The sequence below is a fragment of the Tasmannia lanceolata genome, unplaced genomic scaffold (assembly GCF_043159265.1).
Source record: "Tasmannia lanceolata isolate RefF3 unplaced genomic scaffold, GAP_Taslan_0.1 ptg000004l, whole genome shotgun sequence".
NCBI classification, from domain to species: domain Eukaryota; kingdom Viridiplantae; phylum Streptophyta; class Magnoliopsida; order Canellales; family Winteraceae; genus Tasmannia; species Tasmannia lanceolata.
The window spans coordinates 8865470-8881489 of NW_027518681.1; the positions used below are offsets into that span (position 1 = coordinate 8865470).

At 37.5% G+C, this 16020-nt stretch overlaps 1 protein-coding gene across 1 annotated transcript in view; it reads right to left on the reverse strand.

Moving 5' to 3' along the window:
• LOC143876237 (MADS-box transcription factor 23-like) overlaps positions 1-16020 on the reverse strand; it is a 48392-nt gene that overhangs the window by 13786 nt on the left and 18586 nt on the right. The window contains exon 4 of the mRNA XM_077377961.1: positions 11859-11920. Within this exon, the coding sequence (XP_077234076.1) occupies positions 11859-11920 (62 nt within the window). The remainder of the gene's footprint in view (positions 1-11858; positions 11921-16020) is intronic.

Here is a 16020-nt window from a genome sequence, read left to right on the forward strand (position 1 = left end):
TTAAAGATCCTTTGTAGGTCAACTATCTAGTCCTTTGTATATATGCTTAGTTGTCAATTGTTTTTTTAAGTTTTTAATGATCAATTGTTTTTTTCGTTCTCGACATAATTTTTAGAATATTCTGTTTCGGAATGGAATATATAACCTAAATCCCAATCAAACATTCCAACCAAATTTCTGGAAAATATCAGAAATTCTGACTGGAACTTCGGGTGCTGGAAATTTTGTCTTTTTTTTTGTTTTGAAATGGCAACATTAAATATATTAATATACAGAACCGAGATGGTCCAAAAAGATTACATTAGGCGATCAAAAAACAAAATCAAGGAGGAAGGAAGTCAAACCACTCCAATTCTAACCTATTCACGCCCTCTCTCGCTCGAGCGTCTGCTTCACTATTAGCATACCTCCTTACATGCTTAAAAATTATAGAGGAACCTAACACTAGATCAGAGATTTCCTCAATTAAAGATAGGAACCTCCAGGGAGGAGCTGAAAGTCCCGAAAGCCAAGATATCACATTTGAATAGTCACCCTCCACGATGACCTTATCGTAGAACCCATTTTCCAGATGCTTTATCCCACAGTATGCGGCTCTTACTTCCGCCTCATTTGAATCCGAGAAACCTATGGGCCCCGAAAAGGCCCACAGAACCGCGCTCTCTGAATCTCTGCACAAGCTGCCAATACCTGCTGGACCGGGATTGCCTAAGCTTGAACCATCAAAATTCATTTTTACCATGTCAACCATAGGTGCTTCCCACTGTTGTGAAATTTGAACTTTACTCCCTCCTTCATTATAAATAATTTGCCACCCTTCCCAAAGATCAAAAGCCGAAACGAACCTAAAGAAAGGAAGACTTCTAGCCCATAAAATACAAGCAGCGATGATCTTTACATACAACCAATAGGGGGTTTTAGACTCCCCTTCAAACACCCTAGAATTCATTTCTTTCCAAATAACCCACCAAGTAGCTAGTAGACAAATCTTCCAAAGAACTTTCCCTTTCTTTTCCACGGACACAGCTCCCAGCTTTTAATCAAATCAGATATGGAGTTGGGAGAAACCCAACAGACACCGAAGCGCGATAAAATGAGCCCCCAAACCTCTCTTGCAACTTTACAGTGCATAAACAAATGGTCAATGGACTCACCCGCGGAGAGACACAAGGGGCAGTGATCCACCAAAAACATTCCTCGCTTTCTTAGAAATTCAATGGTTTGAATTCGACCGCTCCAAACAGACCATCCAAAGAAGGCCACCCTAGGATGGCACTGAGATTTGCATATAATGGATGGAACAGAGACTTCAACACTAGGCACCAATTGAAAATAAAAAGATTTAACTGAGAAGAAGCCTAAAGAACACCACACCCACACCCGTCTGTCATAGCCGCTTCTTTTGATATAGCAACCTTCAATCATCTCATATAACTGTTGTACAGATTCAATTTCCCTATCGAAGAAACCTCTTCTGAACTTTAAACTCCAAACCACTTGCATGTTTACCCTATTGAAACACTCCGAGACCTTTGCCTCCTTTTGGGAAGAGACTAAGAATAGGTTCGGGAAAACCTCCTTGAGAGGTGCAACCGAGCACCACGCATCTGACCAGAATCGAATCCGATCACCCACATACACTTTGAATCTGACTCCTTTACTAAAATCATGATCCACCTTCAAGATATCTCGCCAAACAGTCAACCCTTTTGGACCGTAATCATCTGCCGAGCACCAATGTCCTTCTCTAAGCCCGTACTTGCTACCAATAACCTTTACCCACAAAGAAGCTTGCTCCACCCCAAATCTCCAAAGCCATTTTCCTAGAAGAGCTTGATTGAAACCTCTGACTCTCCTGATACCCAAACCTCCACTGTTTACCGGCATACAGACGGATTCCCATTTAACCAGGGAAATCCCTCCCTTATTGCCTGATCCTCCCCACAGGAATCTTCTCTGAATCTGCTCAATCCTCAAAGCCACGCTCGCCGGGCACTTAAACACAGAGAGGAAATAAATTGGGATGTTAGAAAGCATTGCCTTGATTAGAACTAGTCTACCACCTTTTGAAATCAGATTGCGTTTCCATGACTCCAGTCTTCTCTCAATTCTATGGACAATTGGATTCCAAAGATCCTTACTCGGTCTTCCCACTCCCAAAGGGAGACCAAGGTACGCTGCTGGCAAAGACTCTAATACACAACCCAAAATCTTCGCAAACCCAAAAGCCACACTCGGATCCACATTAATTGCGAATAACCTAGATTTTGAAAAATTAGATCGTTGCCTAGAAACCATCTCATAACACCTTAAGACCGCCTTAAGATTCAAGATTTGAGACACCTCCGGAGCACAGAACAGGAGTGTCATCTGCAAATTGTAATAAAGAGACCTCCACATTATCCCTCCCAATAATAAAACCTTCAAATAAACCCACCACACTCCCTTTCTGCATCAGTCTACTAAGGGTATCCGCCACAATCACAAATAAAAAAGGAGAAAGAGGATCCCCCTGTCTCAACTTTAGGGGATCCATTGATAAGAATTGAGAACCATGCCGATGAAATGCAATTCCTAATCCAACCCCTCCATCTATTCCCAAAACCCATTCTTCCCAGCAGTAAATCCAAACAATCCCAGTCCACCCTATCATAAGCTTTTTCCATATCTAATTTGCACAGAACCCCTCCCTTACCACTTCTTATATAAGAGTCAATTGCTTCATTAGCGATGAGAGAGCAATCTAGGATTTGCCTATTACAGACAAAAGCACTTTGACTTTCCGAAATGATTTTTTCAAGAACCACTTTAAGCCTATCCGCCAAGACTTGGCCAGCACTTTGTAAAGACAACCCACCAAACTAATCGGCCGAACCTCCTTCACCATCGATGCCCCTCTACCTTCGGAATCAAAGAGATAAAAGTGGCCCTAGTACCTCGGTCCAGAATCAAACCTTCATGAAACCCCTGAAAGAATCTCAAAATATCCGGCTTAACATACTCTCAACAATCCTGAAAAAAGGCAAGACAAAAGCCATCAGGGCTAGGAGCCTTGTCCCGAGCCAGAGAAAACAATCCTTTCTCCAATCTCTTCCTCCGAAAAAGAGCTTCCAGCTTGGCGTTTTCCTCCAAACTTATGTTACCGAAAGCCACCTCCTCTGGAACGGGGTGACCCACTCCATCAGCCGAGTACAGATTCCTGTAGAAATCAAGAATCTCCTTCGTTATGACCTTACCCGACACCCTCGTCCCACCCACCAATAATGATTCTATTCTATTCCCCCTCCGCCGCACACTAGCCATAGTGTGGAAGTAAGCTGTATTTTTATCACCCTCTACAAGCCATTTTACTCTCGATTTTTTCCGCCAAGTTATTTCATCATGAAGGAGCAAACCTTTATGCTCTTGCTTCGCTCTCCCCAGCTCCTCCCAGTCATCATCCGAACTCAAGCCACACTCCCCCAGAGTATTCAGCTCAGCCATTTTATTTTCCAACCAAAATTTTCTCCCAATAGACAGCTCCTTTCTCTCCTTTACCCATTCTTTTAGTTTTTTCTTCACATGCTTCAATTTACTACCAATCACCACATCAGCTGGACCCGCTGGAAATTTTATCTTGAATATTCTTTTTTCTGAAATGGTCTATCTTGAATATCCTTTTTTGTCTATAATTGAAAAAAGAACATAGGGGAATTTCTAGGCATCACACCTTGAAGAACCGACATCACATCCACACAAAAAAAAAAAAAACATCAAATCCTGCTTCATTCCATCATATCATCCATCCACCCATCATCAAAGAAAAGTTCCTTGAGGCTTACAATATATAAGAAAAAGAAAATAACCCTAAACAAAAACCTTACACTTTAGGACTGAAATACTCTTTAATAACTTAGACTCTCTCCCTAGTTTACATTCCTGTGGTACATGTGTGCGCCCTATAAAACCCTTATAACTCAAAGAACTTTAGTGATTTTGATAGGAGAAGACTCTACCACAACTCCCCAAATGACATAAAAAGACTTAAATAACATTATAAAAACCAAAGAAAATTCTTTTAATATTAACAATGGGTCCCATCTTCTTAATTCCATGATTCTTCATAGTATCTTGGGTGGCCCCGCCATCAATTCATTTATATTGGTTAAAAAATGGATTGGAAAGGCTATGTGTGCGCTCGTTATGGGGGGACTTAGAATCCCCTAGATGCACAACTGGACTTTCGTATAATTTTCAATTGTTTAGATATGAGAAACATTGAAAAATAGATTATTAAAACTTATTTGTAATAATCACCAAATCTTCTCAAGTTTTACATTTTTTGTGTTTTCCCTTCCTGTGCTTTCTGTTTATGCCTTTCAATAGATGTTTTGGATCTGATTCTAAATGGGTGGGACATAGAAAAATGATGTGGGTCTATTGGATGTTGGTGTCTCATGTGGGACATTGACACACCCCTTAATTAATTGGATGGGACACAGACACTGCTGAAAAAGTCCAATGGAGTGCCTTAGATCCAAATATATTTTGCTATACCACAAAAATACCCTTCATGTTGTCTTTTTGCTTACAAGATAACCATGGGTATTTTCAGTACATTACATCTAAAATAACAAAACTAAAAAAATCTCATTTGAATAAATTGAATCAAAGGAACAAAAGTCTCCATCCATCTCCCTTGTCTCGTTGAACCCTATAATCCCTTCACCATTTTCCGGTCATCGGTTGCTGGTGGATGCGCTCCTTCATTTCCATTCGCCACTATGTGATTGTGTTGCTGAATTGTTGTTCATCACTCGCCTTCTTCGCCGAAAACATAGAGTAATAATTAAAACACACTATATTCTCTTTGTATTGGACTGAAAACACCTATTGAAAATTCTAACATTGTAAAAATTTTAATTGTATAAAGCAATTGTAGGACATAGGATACTACTAACGCTCTAATTCCTATTGGGTTTGTATTGGACACAAAAGGTAGGATCTGCGGATCCAAACGAGCTAGAATTCAAATGAACCATGACAGACATGTATATCTCATCTGAATTGGGTTCATTGGCAGTCATATTCATGTCGGCTTCCTTGTTGCTTCCTTTGATGCTTCCCAACCCTTGATGCTTCGCGCTTCCTCCCTTCCCGAGAGCCATTGCTTCCTGTTTCACTTCCTTGGTCTAGAATTTATCTTTGAGAAAGTGCTCAATCTCGGTGATCATTATTTTTAGATGCCTATGTTCTTGCACTATAATTTATTTTTGAGTAAGTTCTCAATCTTGGTGATCTTTGTTTTTGGATGCATTAGAAACAAATTAGAGTCAACTACTACATGTTGTGGAGATAGTCTAGTGGGAAAATGTGCGCAAGTTCTTTGATTTATTAGAAGGGTGTACTCTAGAGTGTTTCCATTTTTATTTTATTTTTGAAGCAACAAAAGGTTTGTTATCAAAGTTTCTCATACTTACATTTATTGGTTGATATCTAGGTTGTCCTTTAAATAACATTTGCAAGTTTATCCTCGGTTCAGGCTATGACTAGTTTGCAAGAGGAAAACATAGAGAGAAGCCAAGAAATTTCTTGCCACCCAATAGGTATGGCATATATAATCAATAATTTAGAAACAGTATACCTCACTCATACTTAGATTTAGCTTCTTTTAAATCTAATGTTGGTAGGCTACTTTGGTCAAGGAAATTCTGCTATCACGTCCAAAATCAGCTTCTACAACTCTAAATCTCGTCGGACTTTGCTTGCTACAATCACTTACTAATAAAAATCCATCATCTGAGAACGTTGTTTATTTTTGGATGGACAACAAAGTGGTGGAAATGGGTATAATTCCCTTTCACACTTGATTCCAAAGCATCTAGGTAATGATATTTTGTTTACATAATTAGTACCACTAAAAATGTATATATTTTGTAGTAGAGTAATTTCATGTCACATAATTGTCTTCTTTATTGGAATCTATTAATGTATAAACATTTGGCATATCAATTACATATATTATATAGTTATATACTATTGACTTCATAAAACAGCCTCTCTGTAAATCACAGGGGTAAGGCTGCGTACATCTAGCCCTCCCCAGACTGCAATGGTGGGAGCCTCGTGCACTGGGCCGCCCTTTTTTTTTTTTTTTAATACAATTCACTTCCTAAAACAGGAAGAGCATGACTCTTATAGTGGTTTAGAGGCTTTATAAACTCCCATCAATAATTTCCCTGTTGTAATTGTTTTCCGTTACCTAAACATAATTCAGCTAGCCCAGTCCCAACTGCCTGCCCTAGTTCTAGCTGGTTGCTTATGCATGCCCTAGGTAGTTGCGCAGGAAAATTAACGATTGCATCTTTTATGCACTGCTCAGTAAATCATCTGAGAATTTAAAATTGGATGTTTGTAAATAGACCAATGATTGTGGAACAAAGGGTTAACCAAAACTACATCAGGGTATTGACGGTGATTCTCAAATATCGCAGAACAAAATGCAATACGATGAGAAAGAATGCAATATAAACAAAGGTAGGGAGACAAATGCTTATTCCTTGCAGGCTGGAATCTGCCCGAGGAGGGGCTCATGTCTAATTAGCTAGTTGGTGAGGCAATAGCTTACCAAGGCGATGTTCATTAGCTTGTCCGAGAGGATGATCGGCCGCACTGGACTGAGACATAGCCGAAACTCCGACGGGAGTCAACAACATTTAATTTTTTCTCAATGGACGTTAGCCTGATGGAACACTGTCTTACCTTGTTAGGGCTCCTAGGTGAATACTATTGTCTACATTGATACAGAGACAACCATGTGAGATGAGGATCCATGGGTTAGAATAAAATTCTAGGCAGCTAATTTGTTTCCTAAAAGAAAACAAATAATATCTGTTGATATCTATACATTACCTGTTCTTAAGAATGTCTTTTTTATGCACAAATATTTGAGGGCATAAGTCTGCAATCAACTCCAAGATTTAAGATCATTGGGAATTGTAATCTCGTAATGTGTAGTTGGAAAACATGTTTCAAAAGTGCTCCTTATTGCTGTGGCAGAAATAAAATAGCAATCGCATGGTTTCAACTTAAAAGAAGTAATTTAATGGAAATCGCAAGTTTGTAACTTAAATTCAACCCAAAACAAAACTAAGCACCAACCACCCAGCACATTCCACCCAAAAAAAAAAAAACAAAAGCAATCACATACCTCACTAAAAGAGGTTGAGAGCTAGAAATGGTGCTGTCTCGAAGATAAAACAACAAAAAAAGGGAACAATTACTTACATAAGCTTCATTTTTTCATAATTAATGAAAAAAAAATCCTCTAAATGAGTATCTTACATCATATAAATAGCTTGTTCACTTGCAAACACTTTCCTTGTGAGGCTAATTTTTTTTTTTTTTTTTTGCCTTTTGTACACACTTTCTATGTTTAAAACACTTCTAAAACAGCCCTAAACGAAAACAGGTGTGTATCAGCCATAAATGATGCAGGATGGATAAGGAAAGACACTAATACTTTGGTTAAATACCAGTTGACATAGGACTAGCTGAAATAATCTCTTCTAGGTTTTAGGGTGAGTTCCACCCATCATTATATCAACCAATATGGCTGATACAAGGCTGATATTGCCAATACGTTGATAGGAGGTCTAAATTGTTCCACGTTCACGTGGATACCCTGAACCTCAATTTTTTTGCCATTTTCATAGGAGTTTTGCTTGATTTAGTGTCATATGAGCTAAATGAACATAGACTAACTACTTTCAACAACCGAAAGCAAGATTTGTAGCGTGCAATAATGGATAGAAGTGAGATTCACAACATTTTTGGTTTTTTGGTTTGGAATTAAAACCTCTATTTTTCTCATTTTTACAAATTAGTTGTAATACATAAAAAAATGCATGTCATTGGAATTACTTGTTTATGACAATATTTGAGGAAATTTGGGTTTTATTTATGTAGACATTCTTGTATTTTCTTTCTAAATTTTTTTTTTTTCATAATGTTGCATCTTTTATGTGTAATATATTGTTTATACTTTATACATCTATTTTGCTAGATAAATCAAGTTATGAATGGTTTTGGGTTTTTTTTATCATCTTATTTATGATTTTTTCTTTTTTATTTAACATATGCCATTATTTATTTTTTGAAGAACTGGATCTATGTGTTTTAAGCATGATGCACAATGTGTTATTCAATATGCTAATTTTTTATCCTTTTTTTTTTTAATATTTCATGATTTTCTAGTACTTAATTTCTTAAATGTCTTGTAAGGTGGAAAATTTGACCTAGATCCATGTGTGTGGGCTTATTCTTGTTTGTTTTAATAATTCTTTGATTTTTTACTATGTGACTTGTTAGTACTTGGGAAACTATGGTAGAATTTACCAATTTTTATTGTTTATGTTATCATTTCTAAAGCCCAAAAAGGTTCAAAAATTTAAATAAAGATCACCATATTTTTTTTCTAAAATGGCAGCCAAATTCATTAAAAAACCAAAATGACCGAAATGTTCAAATTACTAAGTAGATAGAGACAATACAAAGATAAGCAAAGAACAAAAGATAAAAGGCCACATCAGGGAGGAAGAGAGTCAAATAAAGCCAAAGAGTCTCTAGAAACTCCTTCTCTAGCTAGATGATCAGCCACCGAGTTCGTGTAGCGACGAACGTGCTGAAAAGACCAAGAGGCACCAAAATTCTTAGATTTTTTCCTTCAATGGTCATCCTTCTCCAATTTCTTGTTTGAAGGACCGATGGATTTGCGCTTCATCACTTGTGATCATTCGTGATTTGAGATGTGCTCAAAAGTTCCGCATACTTTAATGCAATATAGTTGTAATTGAAGAAGATAAACACTCGAGTGCCTTTAGGAACATAGTAAAGGAAAAATTGATAGTAGGTATCAGTTATGTGAAAGTTAAAATGCACCGGATTTGAGGTTTTAAAATTTGCGAGTGAATATTTTTTCACCATAGAACTGTTGTTATTTTTATAATTTTATTTATGAAATTTTCTATTATATTTAACAAATGCTATTATTTAATTGTTGAAGAACTAGGTCATGTGTTTTGAGCCTGATGTGCAATATATTGTTCAATATGCTAATTTTATCTTTTTTTGCATGTTTCATGATTTTCTAGTAATTAATTTTTTAAATGTCTTGTAATGTGAAAAATTTGACCTAGATCCCTGTGTGTGGGCTTATTCTTATTTGTTTTAATATTTATTTGATTTTTACTATGAGACATGTTAGTATGTAGGAAACTCTGGTAGAATTTACCAATTTTTATTGTTTATGTTATCATTTCTAAAACTCAAAAAAATCAAAAATCAAAATAAAGATTAAAATTCTTAGATTTTTTTTTCTTCGAAAGTCACCCAATTTCTTATTTGAAAGACCTATGGATTTGCGCAGTGCGCTTCATCACTTACGATCATTCATGATTTGTGTTGTACTCAAATTAAGGACCGCGTACTTTTAACGCATACTTTTATGCAATATAGTTGTAATTGAAGAAGATAAACACTCGTGTCTTTAGGAACATTATAAAGGAAAAATTGATAGTAGGTATCTTGGAAAGTTACGGAAAAGTTAAAATACACCTTATTTGAGGTGTTGAGATTTGTGAGCGAATGTTTTCTCACCGTAGAAACATGTTGTCGATGTTCTCGTAATGGTGGGATGATGGCTTGTGAATTGCATGATTTTCAAGTGGAGCAGATTCAGGCTCAACCAACCAACATGGCGGGATAACGACTTGATGCCAATATCTACTAAATGATGACTTGTCAACTTGTTACGACTCAATTATTTTCCCATTATGGCTTTGTAGTGAATATGATATATTAGTTAATGGGAAAGCCAAGAAAGAAATCTACTAAATGATGACTTGTCGTCTTGTTATGACTCCATTATTTTCCCATAATGGCTTATGTAGTGAATATGATGTTGGTTAATGGAAAAGCCAAGAAGGAAGCATCAAGGATCTTGAAATTTGTCAAGTCCTCTGTGTCAAGAGGAATTTTGTTGTCTTGAACTTGATCTCTTGCTTACTAATATAAAGTGGGGTGCTTAAAATTTGTTTTTAGGTTGTCAAGAAGAATTTTGTTGTCTTGACTCTTGAACTTGATCTCTTGCTTACTAATATAAAGTGGGGTGCTTAAAATTTGTTTTAAGGCTAACTACTGGATTTTTCTTTAATGGCCAACAACTTAAGCTGATGGGAAGACAGGCAATGGGTGGCTGTTTCCAAATCAAGTGCAAAAGTTGAGTGGAGAACAGCCACACCAAGTGGACTCATTGAGATCAACGTTGCCCTTAATGTTATGAGATCATGTATTGCAACTGTCAGAGTGGAACACATACTGTGGAAAAACCTAGTTTCTCCTAGAAAAAAACATTTTGAGATTGACTTTAAATTTTTAAGGGAACATGTTTGTTAGGCCTATTTACAAAAGTAATTGGTGTAGATCACTTCATTGGCTTGTTTATTGGCTTGGAATTGGGGATTCCAAGCTTGTTGAGGACTGTTTCTAAATAGTTGGAATATCTTATAATAGTTTATATTGTAAATGCTTTTACTCGGGAAAAATTTTGCCTGGCAATTGATTTTCTTTCCCGCTAGGATCATTCGGGAGACCCGGACATACGAGGATTCAAAACTCCTTGGTTTATCTATTTACTTCATTTCTATGTACTCTAGAAAATAGAGAGGGAGAGCTGGGAGCTCAATATTGGAAGAGCTCCCGCTCTTTTCTCTATTTTAAGGTAAGCTCTACCCATTCTGATCAGAACTTCTTTTTTTTAGTTTTTCACTTTTATGACTGTGCAAACTTTATAGAATACAATGGTCGTGGCAGTGGGATTATGAAGAACCGTAATGTTGTTTCATTCTATTTAAATATTTCACAACCCATTATTTTATTTTTCCTTGTTTGAAATTTCTAATACACACATCCATCCTATTCTTTTGCTGGTTTGAAACACTCCGATGATTATAAGGAATTCCAAACAATATCAGTTACAGACCGTGCTTTTGTTTCTGAAATACAGTCTGAGTGATTGCCCTTGATGATGTGGATGTGGTTTACATCCTAAAAAAAGACGTTCACTTATATACAGTATAGATTGTGGCGATTGTTAACATTGAACCAGTTCATGGTTGATCAGAGAGGATTGGTATGTTGCAATTGTGTCCACAGCTTCAGAAATTTGTTCTGAATAATTATCACTTTAAAAATTATGGAACTAAAGGAGCTGGAAGTTTTTCAGGTATATGAAGTCAACTGTCTTTTCTTTTTTTTATCAATTTGATTTTTGTGCTAAAACTTAGAACATAGAATCGATTATCACATTAGAGATGAAATCTCTAGACCAAGTGTAATGGTTTTAATGTACATTGCGATAGTAGTGAAAAAGTAGGAGAATTCAACCTTCCATTATATTTCTTGCTTGTTTTGGAATTTATTCATCATGGGGGATGCTATTTTTATCTGGTACCTAGAACTTATGACCACGTTTCTTATTCAAACCTTCTATAAATAATGAATTAATGTCTACGTCTCCTATTTTATTAAGGCATGCCCTTATATATGAAGCATGGATTTTATACAGTGTGTGAGTCACATGCCTACTTCAAGGCACTATTAAAAAGTCTGGAGCATTTTTTGCAACTAGAAACACCATGCAGTATTACATCCTCGTCCTTCTTCTGGCTTGGATGCTCGAATGCCTTAAATCAACTTACTAATCTTCAGTCTTCTAATTTTTCCATAGTTATAAGATTAAATTGAAATGGAGTAAATTCAAAGATTTTCCAGATACAAGATGCTCTAATGTAAACATCATTAAGGATGAAAGGTGGTACCGATGATTTTCTTGCAACTGCTGCAATTGTTGCCTCAAGGTCGCTGCCTCCCTTTGCCAAAACTAGTGAATGCAAGGGCAGAGATTTAGTATATTCAGTACATTCTTATAAAAATTCCAACGACCTAAATATGTAAAATTAACATAAACTTTAACTAGAAAGATTTAGAAAGTTATATTCTTTTTAGTTAATTGATATCTCCAATATGGTAATATTGATTGGGCTCATCTAACTCAACTATTTTCAATCCAAACCAAAGTCAAGTGGCATTCATTCACTAATCTTGTATTATTAAAACTTTAGGTGCTCAATTATACGTATTTTATCGTCTTCATTATATCTCAGTCTATATTGTGATTGGTATTTTGATATTCTTCAGTTTCAAATATCATCTCTTCATGCAAGCTCTAGTTAAATTGAATCATACTTTGTGGTACCTAGGTATATGTATATTTCTTAATATCACCACAACACTATTATATGACTAAGTATAATAAAAATACTAATGTATATGATATTGAATGTTAGTTCCTCCAAATCTTTTTAAGATGTCAAAAATAAGTTCCCTTAATGTCATACTCAAAAGCCCATGCATGTTAAAATCGAGAATTAAGCTAGGTCTTATATTCTTACAGAACCACTTAGCATTGCTCCCATACCAATGGCAAATATCTAATGAAAACGTTTGTTTACTTTGTGCTTTCTCTACATCACATTACATTCTTTTATTTCTATTTTCTTCTATTCTTGAGCTTGTGTGGTTCATTAATGGTTATACCCTGACTTGTTGACAATTTCTATGCATCAATGTATGTTGGGTCATCGATTGCTGTATGGTTTACAAGGTGTAGTACTTTGTAGATGGACTCGTAGAAAAAAACAAAGCTAGGCTTGTTTTGAATGAGCACATATACATGTGAATGGATTGACTATGATTTGATATTCACCCTAGTGGCAATATGTGGTCTGCCACGTGTATGCCCTTTGCCATTGTTTTCATAGGCATCCAAGGCATATTCCTTGAGGCACGCAAAAGCAGTGCTGGCAAATATCCCGATCTATCAGTTGTTCCTCTTCAAATGTCCTGTGAGTATAAACAAGAGGTTGGAGCTGATTCAGCAGCGACTCTTGTGGGGAGACTCGGATGAGAAGCTTAAAATTCCATTGGTATGTTGCGAGGAGTTTTGCATACCCGTTAATGAAGGAGGGTTAGGCATAAGGAAGCTAAAGGAGATGAACCAAGTTCTTCTGGGCAAATTGCGATAGAGATTTGGGGAGGAGGTTTCACGGCTTTGTGTCAAAGTGATCTAAAACAAATATGGTTCCACTCGTGGACACTAGGAGGCAGAGGATAGATTCAGACAGCCCAGGGTGACAATTTGGAGGGATATCATGCGCTACAAAAATAAGTTTATAGAAGGAGCAAGATTCAGAGTTTATTCAGAAGATCAAATTAAATTCTGGTTCGACAAGTAGTGTGCTCAATCGCCTTTGAAGGACATCTTTCCAGAGCTGTTTGTTATGGTAGCGAAAAAGAGGCTATGGTGAAGGAATGCTTCGAATGGAGTGGAACAGGGTTGTGTGGACTCGACATTCAGATGAAACTGCTTTGAAAGAGAACTTAATGCGATGTGCAGATTATTAGATATGCTAGAAGAGTGCCTATATAAATAGATCTGGATCGGACAAAAGGGTTTGGATCTGGAATTTTTCTGGGGAGTTCTCTGTCAAATCGTTTTAATTGCACCTTGTGTCTTGCCATGTGCCCTTCAGAGTAACTAGAGTGTGGACTATCCAAGTGCCACCCAGTGTTTGTGCTTTTGGTTTGGCTGCTTTCCTCAATAGGATTCAAACGGTGGATCATTTGTGAAATCGGCATATGCTGGTCATCTATCATTGTTCTCTCTGCATCGAGGATGGGAAATCAGTAGATCACATGTTCATACATTGCAGATTGGCCAGGGAGGTGTAGAGTAGGCTTTTGGGCAAATTTGGCATGTCTTGCGTATTCCCAGCCAAATTCATAGATCTCGTGGAGGGTTGGGCGTCGGTTCCTTGGAAAAAGAAAGGAAAGATCCTTTGGAATGTTTCTCTCCTAGTCACCATTTGTGTTCTTTGGAAGGAGAGAAGCCCTCGTGTATCTAAAGGATACGTAAAGTGCTCATCATTCCTATATTTCAAAGCGATTGCCCTTACAGTTTCATGGGTGAAGATTCTCCCTTCTTTTAGGTTTGTATCGGCCTTTGACTTGTGGAATGGGTGGAAGGAAGCTTGTTTAAGATCAGAGCAAGGTCCCTCTATAGTTTAGGAGTGGGAGCCTCCCGCCCCTAGCACCTTGAAACTTAACTTTGACGAGTCTAGCGGGGAAACCCGGTACCAGCAGGAATTGGCGGCGTTCTAAAAGGCGAGACATGCTCTGTGAACCCTTTGCGGGTCTGATTGGAATAACAGATTCCTCCGAGGCAGAGGTGAGAGCCGTTCATCAGGGATTGAAATTAGTGGAGAGAAAATCCATGGATAAAGTAGTGGTGAAAAGGGACTCTGTGAATGTAATTGGATGGCTTTTTGGGCACTCATGCCTATCCGTGGAGGTTTGCAACGCTCCTTGATGAGATATTTGATCGAATTGGTGACTCGAGCATCACCTTCCACCAGGTTAGGACAGCCAACGTTATCGCCGATAGGCAAGCCTGAGAGGGGGGTCTTGAAGGAGGGGTCTGGAGGTTTATGACTCCCTCCCGCCCTGATTCTTATTCTCGTTTGATCTTATCTGCACCATTTGGGGGATTTGATCGCCTTTATCTTGTTATCTTGATCTTTGTTTTTCTTTCTATCTTTGTATCGACTATCTCGGTCTTTTGCTCTTGGTTTAAATAAAATCTTCATCATTAAGCTCACATAGAATCAGCAGAAGAAGTACACAGATCAACATAGGGTTGAACGTCATTTTGGAGTGGGAGACATGGCTTACTTTAGATTGCAGCCCTATAGAAAGTCCACACTAAATACAAGCAGAGCAGAGGTGCTTAAGCATTATTTTTATGGCCCCTATAAGGTCAAACACAAGATTGGAGAGGTTGCAAATGATCTTGAATTTCCAAACAACACAAAATACAGTGTATTTCATTTTTTATGCTTGAAAAAAGCCCCTTGGACAGTGCATTGCCCCTTCCATTGAGTTGCCCCCTCTTGATAATGAGGGAAAACTGAATTTGGAACTTGATATCATTCTAGAGACTAGAGGAAAGCGATTAAGGAACAAGGTCATGATGGAATACTAAGTGAAGTTGAGGAAAATTGCCTATTGAGGATGCAACTTGGGAGGGACAAGAGATTTGTAGTAGTGGTAGTTCAGGGGTAGTGGAACCCATCATTGTACACACTTATATGTTTTTTGTAAGGGTAGTGGGCCTTCTAACTATCTAAAGGGCATTATGGTGAATTCCTCAATTCCCCTTTCATTATATTATATCTCTCACTTAAGTGAGTCGAATGCAGCCCCCTTTTTGGGTTTTCCCCTACGCCCGAATGGAAAAGAAATAATATGGTTTGTGGGTTGGAAACTCCAACCCTACAAACACTTTTCCCCTTTATTCTTCCTCCTCCTCCTCCCTCTTCCTCAATATTTCTCATCTCTCTTGATTCTCTTTTTCACTTTTCTTACCTTTGGATTTGGATTTTGTAAATGGTTTGTACCCTATCACAGGGCAGATTATGAGAGTAGGTTCTGATCCAAATCTAGACCAAGCCTGATGGTTTGTACCCCATCCTAATTTTCAAAACAGCTTTGCCACCCCATTGAGGAACATCAGCACATCCCAATAAGATGAAGGAATGCGCTCCAAATCCTTTATGTAGCACTAAGATGGGTGAAAATATGGTTGAATGATTGTTACACTTGGGTGCTTCTTTTTTTGGGAATGATGAGTTACTATTGGGTACTCTTTAAGGACATAATTGTATGCCTATGTTTTGTTCCGTTTAGATGATCACATGTTAATGTCTTATCAATCACCAATTTCCAACAAAAGGCCTCAACTCAATGAGGGATAGAAGCTACCCCACTGCCTTATGCCTTTGAGCAACAAAACATTCAATGGATGAAAGAGCTTTAAAGGAAAATTTCTTAGAGAAGGAACCTTGGCTCTCCCAAATCCAAGGT